General features: G+C 43.0%; 1 protein-coding gene across 2 annotated transcripts in view; it reads left to right on the top strand.

The window, feature by feature from the left end:
- Positions 1-12142, top strand: part of Dock5 (dedicator of cytokinesis 5) — a 185591-nt gene that overhangs the window by 39656 nt on the left and 133793 nt on the right. For both annotated transcript variants that reach the window (XM_004848358.3, XM_087216792.1), the window contains exon 2: positions 3386-3469. In XM_004848358.3, the coding sequence (XP_004848415.2) occupies positions 3386-3469 (84 nt within the window). The remainder of the gene's footprint in view (positions 1-3385; positions 3470-12142) is intronic.

Here is a 12142-nt window from a genome sequence, read left to right as displayed (position 1 = left end):
AAACTGCAATGGAAATATGAAATATATGTGGTAGAGATGTGCTGGAGTGAAGAATCGGAAGGAATAGACGGTGGCTATAAGGGATTAGCATCTTTGTGTTTCTGCACAGAGACATGAAATAGATTGTACAGACTGTGTGACTTCTCAGCTCTTGTGGAATACATTGTTGAAGGGGTGTGCTCCCCAGGTAAATCTGTTTGAAAGCTTAAGTTGGAAAATCATATTTCTTTCTTGTATGATAAGCAAATCAGCCAGAGAGGTGATTTTGGTGTCCCTTTTCTGAGCACTGGGAAACCACAGCAGTCTCTCGATGAAAGCAGAAGTATGTTGTGACTTTGGGGGAGAAGTGGTGAATAACTGAACTGTTGGATGGATTTATAGAAGGAATAAAAATATTGTTTTAAAAAGTTATTTTCGAACCTGGAGTACCTTCAGTGGGTTAAGTTTGTGCCTTGTAACGAGAAAGGCACAGAAGTGATACGTAGCTAGGTCCCTATTCAGGAGAGTTTTACCTTCTAATTGGTCCCAGACAGTCACACAAGGTTATCTGTGATTTCAAACCCAGACAGTGCCAGAAGGGAAAATAGTTACGGACCTGGAGAAGAAAGAGTTCATGCAGGGTAACAGGGAGACAGTAGCCATTTTGTAAATTGTGAATGTGAGATTTGGATTGTTACAAAGAAACGACAGGCTGCAGTTAAACTCTGAGTTCAGCATAGAATTTAGGGGAGAGTGGAAAAGTCTTGGCTGGAGAGGAGGTTGGAATTTGGCAAATGGTAGAGGCAAGAGTGGATAATTAAGACTGGGATAGCATTTTGACTTCAGGCCTAGAAATAAAGGTTCTAAAGAAACACATTGGTCTTTGGTGTGTGTGTGTGTGTGTGTGTGCGCGCATACATGCATTTCCAACAACCCTTGGTAGGTTTTTGGCTGGGAGCTCCCAGTGCAAGGTGCTGCCTTTAAGAGTTTCTGCTTACTCTGCTAGTGACTGAGAAGCAGGAACAGCCGAAGCTGGCCATTACACAACGCACTGTGACACACTGACCCCAGTACTTCCTATTTCCATCTGCAGGGCCTAGTGGAAGGAACCATTTCAGTGGATGTTAGTGAGTAAGGGTTCGGGGGAGTGTCAAGGATGTGAAGTCTCTATTTTCTGTAGAAAACTTGCCATGTATTTGGTGGACAGAGCATTTGACTCAACTAGCAGTTGAAGGAGTTGAACTGGAGTGGAAGGAAGACCAGCAGCTGCAGCCTGTTAACCCATGAACAGGCCTGACAGCCCAAACCCCTGAGCTCTGTGCGGTTTCTCCCAACTTCCCTTGCCAGCCGTTCTCTGTTCTGAATTCACAGGCTCGTTCAAAAGCTCCATAGTAAATAAGTTCCAGCATCATTTTTCCAACCTTCTTGCCAAGACTGCAGAAGAACACTCTTTGGGTGACCTTAAGAGGTGGCTGGAGGTGCGCTCGCTCCCACTCGCAGATTGTGGTTAAGCTCAGAGAAGCAGGAAGCTGCCACCTCTGGCAGTGACAGGGACCCCGTTCTCCACTCATGATGAGTAGGGCTGGCTCCTCTGGGATAGGCACATAGAATGAGCGGGCCTCCTCGTGCTCTCTGGGGCTGCAGAGATGGGAAGCGTCTTTAGAGCTTTTTCCATGGAAGGATCCAGAATGCTCATCAGTACAGTGAAGGCAAGATCTGCTTTAAAATAAAATACAGCTTCACTGATGCATAGTGTACCTACCATAAAATCCATATATTTTAAGTATATGATTCAGTGACTTTTAATAAATTTACAGAGCTGTGTGATGATTGCTATACCCCAGTTTGGGGCCGTTTCCATTTCCCCAAAGAGCTGCTGAATGGCAAGCTTGCTCACTGCTCTCATCTCCAACTCTAGGCAACCAATAATCTATACTGTAATAGGGCCGGGGATTTAGCTCAGTGGTTCCACCGCCTGCCTCACAAGCACAAGGTCCTGAGTTCGATCCCCAGTACAAAAAAAAAAATCTATACTGTAATAGAACACTGAACATTTTAAATGAATTGAATCATAAAATACATGGTCTTTTGCTTCTAGCTTCTTTCATGTAGCACATTGGTTTTGAAGTTCATCCATAGTGCAGCATATATACATATATATATATATATATGCTCCTCTCAGATTTTGCCCTCCTCCCCGTACCAGGGATCAAACTCAGGACCTTGTGCTTGCCGGGCACCCGCAGCGCTGCTGAGCTACATCCCTGGCCCTAGCTCTCAGATTCTTATCCACCTCTTGTGCCATATAAGATGAAACACAGCTTCCAGAGATCTGATGTGTGGGTATCTTTTGGCAGGGTTTGCTTTTTTTTTTTAATCCTACAACAGCTCTGAGCATTCAGATAAGGTTTTTTTGTAGACACATGGTTTCATTTCTCTTTGCAGATACCTAGAAGTAGATTTGCTGGGTTGTGTGGTAAATTTATGTTTAAGCAGCCCCCAAACCGGTTTCCAAAGGGGCTGTCATTTTGCGTACTTGTCAATCTGATAGTTCTGATTTCTCCACATTCTTGCCAAATGACTGCTTTTTAAAAAAATTGCAGCCTTTCTTCTTGTGGGTGTGAAGTAGTATCTGATTGTGGCTTTAATTTGCATTTCCTTGGTGACTAATAATGTTGTATATCTTTCTTGTGCTTATTAGTCACACAAAATTTTTGGCTAAATGTCTATGCAAAGCGCTAGCCTGCCTCAATGTTGGCTTGGCACCTTCATTGTTGGCTGTGAGTTGCTCTGCTGTTTTGAACAACCTGGGCCAGGCATTGCAGTCCGAAGGACCGTAGAGGCTGAGGTTGCCTTTATCAGACGTGCTGGGGCAGCCCCGCTCCCCGGGGTGTTTGGCGTGGGGGCAGGGTGTCATCCCTGACCTGTCCCCTGTATTAGTCTGTTCCTAAAGGGTAGATGGCACGCTCCTGTAGCCTTTTGGCCACTAAATTCTGTGTCAGGGAAACCAATAGATGGCTCCCTCGTGTCCTAGAGATTATAGGATTAGTGAACTGGGTTTTTCTTTCATAATGCTTATCCTAGTTGTAATTAAAGTTATTTCTGTGATTATATATTTAAGATCTTTCTTTCCTCCCTCAGACTGTTAAGTTCTCTGGGAACAAGGATCATGCCTCTGTGTTTTTGTCACTCTCTCGGCAGTCTCTAGTATCATATGTGGTGCATAGTAGGCAACCAGTCGGTATTTGTTGGATGGAGGGAATGTGGTTCCACTCTGCTTCACCATGGGTGATTCACAGGAAATCACTTCATAGACGGTTGTTTGTTGAATAAATCATTCAGTACCCCCCGAATATGCCATGAAGTCATGTGCATTCTAACTTCACCCTTTCTTCCTCATTTCCAGTGATCTATAACTACAATGCTTCTCAAGATGTGGAGCTCTCCTTGCAGATTGGTGACACGGTTCACATCCTGGAGATGTATGAGGGTAAGTGTGGCTGCCCCTCCGCCAGACAGGGGCAAAGAAAAAGCAGCAGAGGTTACTTATTAATAAGGCACTTAGAGTAAACATCAGCATGCTTTACTTCCTGAAGCTGTGCTCGTAAAAATCCAGGAAGGACGCAGGTGATGTAGTATGTACTGAGAGTGATTTCAAAACACTCTGCTGGGAGTGCAGACATGCTCAGTTGAGGCCTGTGGGTGTGGGAAGGATGCTGTTTTTGTCCCCTACCCTCTGGATGCAGAAGGGTCAGTGACAGAGCTGGGTCTCGAGAAGACACTGGGCACATTGGGCTGGCAGTAGCTGGAAGGAAACGTTGGGTTTCTTTCTATTCAGCGCTGAATGTTGCCAGGTTGCGGGAGAGAGTTGGTACTGTTACTGAGATTCTTTCAGAAAATGAGGTCAGACCTACACCAGAAAGTACTGCTTGAATATTTCCTCTAATTAGGTCAGGCTTGGGGGTGGTTGCGGTTAAATTGTTACTGGTCAGTAGGACTGCACTTAGGACTGTTCGTCAGCAAAGCACAGGTCCTGTCTGCACCCTGCACCTCAGGCTTTTAGCTTCAACTCTGGTTCGCTAAACTCTAAGAAAAGGCTCTTTCCGTGTGTCCACATCTCTAATGCCAGCTCCAACAGCAGCAGAAGCTCATAAAGGCCACTGAAGTTGAGGGTTGAAGCAAAGAACAACCTTCAAGGCCTGGTTATTTCCTGTGGAAGTTGGGACAAGAACAAGGTGGGAGGCCAGGCAGACTTTTCTCATAGATGCAGCTTGTCGGAGCAGGCACTGCGCTTGCAAGATCTGACTCTCATGTAGATGCTTGTGATGATGGAGTGACAAAGTTTTCATCTAGACTCCCATGAAGGTGCCGATGCCAGGGAAGAATGATGCAGGAGGAGGAGACAGGAATCCAGGAGGAAAGGAATTAAAGTTTGCCCGGAAAAAAATCTAAATCACCCACTTGGTTGCTTTGACTGCTGCCTCCCTTTCTTTTTTGGTGGAAGGCCAGGGTTTTGCGTTATCCTTTCCCTTCTGCACAACTCCCTGTAATGATAATACTTAGAGGCAGGAGTGGACGGGGGAGGCTCTGTGGGGTCTTCATCCTTGTCGTCTCAGGCCTGGCCAAGTATTGTTTCTACATCACCAAGGGACTTGTGGCAACTTCTTTCTCTCTTTGGGACTCCTTTGGGTATGGAATCCACAGTCAGACCTCTTCATCAAGGAAGCAGAAGAATGCGCTAGGTGCTTTCCTTGGACACAGATTTCCCCTTTGTGCAAATAAAAAGCATGTGTTCCATTTCTGTAACTCTTGAACATGAGCTAAGAAAGAACATACATTTGAGGATCGCTGAGTACAGAGTTCTACATAGGACATTTGCTTTCTGTCATCCTTGTTTACTTCTTTGAAGATATGAAGAATAATTATTTTCCCAACGTTTTATTATGAAAAATTTCAAACATCTCGAGAAGCTGAAATAATTTTACAGTGAACATCTACCTACCATTTATATTCCTTTTAATTTCAATTTGTATTGCTACATGTTTGCAGTATGTAATGGTTTTACTTCTAATCGGGCGTTGGTACATGGACGTAACACAGCTTAATTCTTTTTCCATCTCCTTCCCCTCCTGTCCCCCCACCCTCCATCTTTTTGTCCCCTTCGCTTTTTTTTTTTTTTGGTGCCGGGGATCGAACTTGTGACCTTGCGCTTGCGAGGTAGACACTGGAACCACTGAGCTAAATCCCTGGCCCCCTGTCCCCTTCGGTTTTACAAAAGATCTATCTTGGGCCGGGATTCAGCTCAGTGGTTTTGCCACCTGCTGTGCAAGTGCAAGGACCGGAGTTCGATCCCTGGTACCAAAAAAAAAAAAAAAAAAAGATCTATCTCCTTGCTCTTGCTTACTGTTATCTGTCTTTTATTCTGTTCTTTAATGTATTTATATTTTTGGTTTCTCATGTAACAAGAAATCACGCGATATTGAAGCACATGTGTCTGATTTATTTCAGTTAACATAACAGTCTCAAGGTGCATCCATTTTCCTACCCAGGACTCCTGTAAACTAGTACGACCACTGTGGAAACCAATGTGGAGATTCCTCTAAGAGCTAAAACTAGAAAGTCCATTTAACCCAGCTATTCCCCTTCTAGGTGTCTTCCCCAAAGGGTTAAAGACATCATATGACATGGATACATGCATACCCATGTTTATAGCAGTACAGCTTATAATAGCTAAAGCTTGGGAGCAATCAGTATGTCCATCAGCAGATGAATGGATAAAGAAAATGGGGTATTTATCCATAATGGAGTACTACTCTACATAGAACATTTGAATTTTAATTTTGTGATCCTTTTTCAAATTTGCCAACTTATTTCTGTCCCTGAGAGAAGTGTGTTAAATCTCCCACTATGACTCCTGCTCTTTTGCATCTTGCTTTATATATTTTAAGAGCTGTTTTTAGGTGCCTACCATTTTAGAATGGTTGGGTTATACAGTTTTAGTTTTTAATTCCTCCTTATTAAACCTTTGATCATTGTCTTCATCTTCATAATGCTTGACTCTATTTTGTCTGAAATTACAGCCAGCTCATTGGCAGGGCCAGGTCTCTAATTTCTGTTCTCCTGGTCTCACAAAGGCAGTCAGAAATGCTGCTCCATGACACTGAAACATCCTTTCTCACATCATCAGGTCCCCCAAGAAGAATACAGTAGTCACAAATAGTGTGCTGTCCTTTTGGGTTTGGGCCTTCTGCAAATCTTCTGGTAATTCTTCATTGCTACATTCATTAGGTTGTGTGTTGTTTTGCCAAACTTTCCTAATTATCCTATGGCATGTGGCAGGGAAGAATGGAGTATTGATGGTGACCTGAAATAAAATGGATATTCTCTTTAGAATGCATTACACTTTTAAAAATTTAATTTAATTTTTTATTTCTCTTCATTTGAAATACATTCTTAAGATTCTGTTTTCATTTTTATGTGACATAGAATATTTTTTGTGATAGGTAAATAAACCCACTTTGTCCTCATAGGACATATATTAACAGTAATTTTAAACAACTTTATTGGTATATGTCTAGTACATTACGATGACATTCATCTTGGGGAGTTGGTACATGCACATGACATTTCTCATTTCCTTTTTAACCCCCTCTTCCTCCCTCCACCTCTTGGTCCCCTCATATATATATTTTAATACATGTTTGTGGTACATGATGAGCACATTCCTTGTAGGGACTTGGTAAATGTACATAGCACTTCACAATCCCCCCTTTTTTATATTGATCTCCTTTCCCTTCCCACCTACCCCTCCTTCAGTTCCTTCCCATATGCAAATTGTAATTGTAAGTATGCTCACTACTGAACCAAGTGCTCCCACAGCTGGCCAGTGCACGTTTCCAAACGCAGCATTTCCATGGACCCAAACTAATGTGGTCACTGAACTGAATTGGACCCACAAGTGCATGTCTCTTTGGATTTCAGACCTTATTTAAAAAAAAAAAAATACTTTGGAACATCGGCATATACATGAGATATCTTGGGGGATAGGACCCATCTCTGGACACAGAATTGTTTATTTCTGATACAAGCTTTTGTATCTAGCCTGGGGGTAATTTTTATACAATATGTTCAAAACTTTTCTCATGAAGTTTCAACTTTTGGAGCATTTCAGATTTTGGATTTTGGGATTAGGGATTCTCAAGATGTACTAAATGTAAACACAGGCATTCAAACGTATCCATGTCAGATACCCTGAACTTCAGTGCAAAAAGTCCTAACTTCACAGTACTTCTAGTATATTGCAGTGCACACATCGTAGGTGTATGGGAAGTGCTGGCCCATTTGACGGTTGTATGAAAACTGTTAACTTTATCAATCTGAATGCATCTTCACATGATGATCCAGGAGCTGTAGGTCCTGCCTGCAAGAAGCCAGTTTTCTTGCTAATTGCTTGCTGCGTCAACCGTAGAATGCTTTCATCTCAGAGAGGGACACCAGGGCTGGTTCTTTAAATGTGGCCATATGACCCATGTGAATCAGGAGACTGTGAACAGGAGCCCACTTCTTGGGCTTGCTGAGGTCAGTAACCACCAAATGGCATGACAGCTTTGCAGAATGATTATTATATTGGGTTGTACTTTTTAATAGTGTTAGTATTATGGCATTAATTTTAAAATAGTGCCTGCCTAGAGGCCCAGGGTTAGGTTCTTGTATCTGCTAAGCACTTAAGAGTTCTTGGCTGGAATCTCGAATTCCTTTTTTATTTCAGGCAGCTCAGGATTAAGTGAGGGCAGGAGAGCTTTGCAAACATTAAACACCCTGCAAATGCTGAGTAACAACTTGTGTTCAATCCCTCCTCTCCTGCTTCATTTTTATTTCAAAACAAATGCATACAATGGAAACACCCAGGGTACTGCCAGACGGACTGTATAGCTAACACTGGCACCATTTCTTGCTCCAGGGATTTTGTGTCTGGCAACTTCCCGTTGGTGACTCCTGGGGCTGTCCCTCTGCACTTTCTGCTCCACCCTGCCTTTGAGATATGCATACCAGATCTGTGTGTGCTTTTCAGCAGTTTGGACAGCAGTCCACCCAGACAGAGAAAATTCTTTTCTGCCCACAACCCACAACAGAACGCCATTGAGGACTCTCCTTGGACTGTTTCCTGCCCTGCAGTTGAATGAGTGATTCCCCCAGAGTGGTGTAGCTCTTTTGATGGTACAGATGGCTCCTTCTTTATCTGCAGGTGCTTGTCTGCTGCTGTTGCTCCTGACAAACAGTAGGTGCTCAGCAGAAGCCTGTGGAATGCACAAAGATGAAAAGGGAGATGATGGCCAGCCAACATAGAGTCAGGGGTCAGGATCCCCTCCATAGCACCTGAGGTGTTGCAAGGCAGAGCTGCTCGTCCCTGCTAGGAGGGAAATGCAGGAGCTTCTTTGTAGCCTGCAGAAGGATTTGGCCAATGCTTCCATTTTTATTTTTGTTTTTATTTTTAAGATAGCCTTATTGAGATGTAACTCAAATCTACCCATTTAAAGTCTACAATTAAATGATTATTACTAAGTACACTGTACACAGAGTTGGGCAACTACTGTTGCCGTCTAGATTCAGAACATGTTCCTCACTCCAAAAGCAACTCTGTATTCTTTGTCAGACATTCTTCCATCTCTAGGTAGAGAGAAATCTACTTTCCACTCCTAAGGATTTGCCTATTCTAGAACATTTTGTATAAATGTAGTCAGGTCAGATGTGGTGTTTCATGACTCACCTCTTTCACTTAGCATAACATTTTCAATATGCAGTTCACTCGTGTTGTAGCACGCGCTAATGCTCCATTTCCTTTTGCTGCTGGGTAATGTTCATTACATGGGTATACCACATTTTAGTTGTCTGCTCATCAGATGATGGATATTTGAGTTGTTTAGACTCTTCGGCTGTTATAAATAAACATTTGTGTACAAGTCTTTCTGTGGACAGACATTTTCATTTTTCTTGGGAAGATACCTAGAAGTGGACTGAAAAACATCACATGGTAACTCCATGTTTAATCTTTTGAGAAACTGCCAGACTATTTGAACTTTGGCTCCAAGACAGGAGACAATAGTCCAGGGGAGAGAGCTTCTGTCACCTGTCACTTACGATTCTTTCTTTCTGTGACCTTACCCTTGAGCTTTCGTCATTGCTAGAAGATAAAGGAGAGACACATAATGGACTGGGAGGCTATGTATTGCTCCTCTTTTCTAGGTTTCTGAGAATTATTTGCCTTCATAGATTATCACAGAAGAGAAGAGCTCAGTGCCTTTCTGGGTCTTTGGCACTGGCCTGTGGGTGGTTGGCACTGTCTTTGCTTCTTTAACCACACAAGGTGTTTGGCAACAAGACAGCCATTCTCTTCTGAATGTTCTTTTCCATCCCAGATCCATGGTGGAAAGAGCACTGGCACCAGAGGTTCTAGTTCTAGTGCCTGTTCATACTGCAGAGCACCAACTATCTGCCAAGTACATGCACTGAGCAGGAGATGTTCTAGGCAGTGCGATCAGCCAAGTGACAAAACAGCCTGGGACCTGCTCTCACAGGATGTACACTGGAGGAGGAGACATTTATAAATAAATCACATAAAGAAACAAAAAGTTGCAGATACTTGGCAGTGCTATGGGGAGAAGAGCATGGGGCTGCAGAGACCAGAGGTTGCAGGAAGGGGAGTGAGAGGGAGGTAGAGAAGGACGTCTCAGGTGATTTGTCCCCTGAGCAAGATGCCTCGCCTGTCTTTGTGTTATGATCTTTTCACCTAAATTTGGGTCACTGTCTGAATTGAAACCGATGGAAAGCGAGTGCTATGCAAACTATGTAGCGCTTTGTAAATAGAAGGTTTCAATATCTGTCACTATGAAGCTGTCCTTCCCCTGTGAATAATCAAACCCAGTATGTGTGATTTCAAGCACAGGGCCTGCTGTTCCTCCAGTCCCAGCTTCCTATACATGGTTCATATCCATTGACTCACTTTTTCCAGTTCCATTAACCACCACAAGCTCAAGAAAAACACAGGCTGGTGTTAACAGTGATTTCTGGGGAAAACACAACACGATGAGCCCCCCATGGAACTAATAAAATGAGATAGTGTCTCAAAGGAGACTCAGACCTCCCAGAGGCAGGTACAGTACAAAGCTTTACTTCAGGACAGTTTATAGAGACTCAGGCTAGCACAAACACTTGGACTAGCAGAGGAAATGGCAACCCTAACCAGTTCAAAGAATCATCAGTATCTGTACAAGAGGTTCCTGATTATGCTGTTATTTCTTCTGTATAGAAGGAGGCAAGTTTTCAAATGCACTTGAGTCAAATCCACTCCCTTACGGAGGTTGAAAATCTCTTATCCAAAATGTTTGGGACCAGAAATATTTTGGATCTCAGACTTCTTTGGATTTTAGAACATTTGTATATATAAATGAACTCCCATCTTGGGAGTGGGACCCATTTACTTGTATGTTTCAGTTTATCTTTGTTTCCCACTAATGAAGATCATTGAAAGTATTGTAATTCTTAATCCATCCTGTCACGGTGATCTAGTTGAGAAATAACTCCCTTCCTGAACATAAATGACAATGAGCCCAACAGCTTGGGTCCTGTGACAAGTGCTGCATACAGACATTTTCCCATTAGTCTTGAAAGCAGATTAGGCCATGTGGCATTTCGTCAAGTGTGCTCGGTCACTTCCCACATCTGTTTGACCTTTACCTTAAGCACAGCTTGTCAGCCACCACTACTGGGGACGCTTATTCCTGTATTTGTTTTTCAGAAGATGTGCGTGGCAGCAGGAGTGTGTTTATGAAAATCAGAGTGTGTTTATTAAAAACCAGAGCCAGGGGAAAAAAAATCTCATCTCAAATTTAATCTTATAAAAAAGAAAATGCCTTCTCCTACTTTGAGATACATGTGAATGTGCTTCTGAAATCCTTTTTTAAGATGCACATTATTTGAGCTTAGGCATCTGTAGACTCTTCTAATGTGGAAGTCAGAACTCTTTCCTGACTAGAAACTGCTTTCCTGAGTGGTACCTTCATCTTACCATCCTGAACTAGTGCTTGAAGTTGACTCATTTGGCAGCTGCGCATGAGCCTAAGAAGGCAACCTCAGCCTTCAAAAGAAGCCTTGGAGGAATGTTCTCAGGAGCTTTACAGTGAACCACTAATACTGGTCTCCAAGGATCTCGGTTGGACCAAGGGGGTGGGAAGGGTGCCAGGTGGTACAGTAGGCTCCTTCCATCTGGTGCACACACAGGCCCACACCTGGCTGTCCTCATACTTCTGATTGCTGAGCCATGCATATTATTTGGTGTGTAACTTTTGTGAAAAATGCCTTAGGTATCTTAACCCCATTGTGAAAAATCGTACATCAAACCACTGAAGGGCTAAAATTCAGTTGAGGATTTGATGTAAAGAAAAAGTTAAACTGATTGAAGACAAATAGGTGTCTCTTTCTCTTCTTGCTTCTGTCGGGAGAGAGGGTTAAATCCATACCTCTGCTTTGTTCATAGTAATGGAAGAGTCACTTATGATCATTGAAAGCATGTAATGATTAAATAATTCAGATAAACAAATAGAAGATGCTCCATGTTTGTGGGTAGGGACACTTAATATTGTCAGTATGTCAGTTCTTTCCAACTTGATTTTTTTTGGTACTGGGGATCGAACTCAGGACATTGTACTTGCCAGGCAGGCACGGTACCACTGAGCTAAATCCCCGGCCCCCAACATGATATTTGATGTAACATAGTCTTCCAAAGTAGGTAAGGTTCTTTACTTTTCATGTAGTTGTCAGACAAGTTTACCAGTACCCCAAACGTGCCTCTCTCTCTCTCCATACCGGGGATTGAACTCAAGACCTTGTGCTTGACAGACAGGCTTGGTGCACTGAGCTGCATGACTGGCCCAAATGTGTCTCTTTTGGAGTGAGCATTTCTCAACTTAGCTGCCAGCATGGCTCTTCCGCACAAACTTTCGTGTCTGGCTAGATGGTCTTGCTGCCGCCCTCATGAGAGATCAGGGTTGGGATTTATATTCTCAAACTCCTTGAGGACTCACCAGTGACTACCAAGTTCCTTATAAAAGAAGAGGGACCTCCTTAACTATATTTCACTTGCTTAATTGATTCCCTGTACACTTGT

This window comes from Heterocephalus glaber, unplaced genomic scaffold (genome assembly GCF_053883595.1).
Source record: "Heterocephalus glaber isolate CG9 unplaced genomic scaffold, H.glaber_assembly_v1.0 deba00001460, whole genome shotgun sequence".
NCBI lineage: Eukaryota > Metazoa > Chordata > Mammalia > Rodentia > Bathyergidae > Heterocephalus > Heterocephalus glaber.
This window is presented reverse-complemented; position numbering and strand designations above follow the sequence as displayed.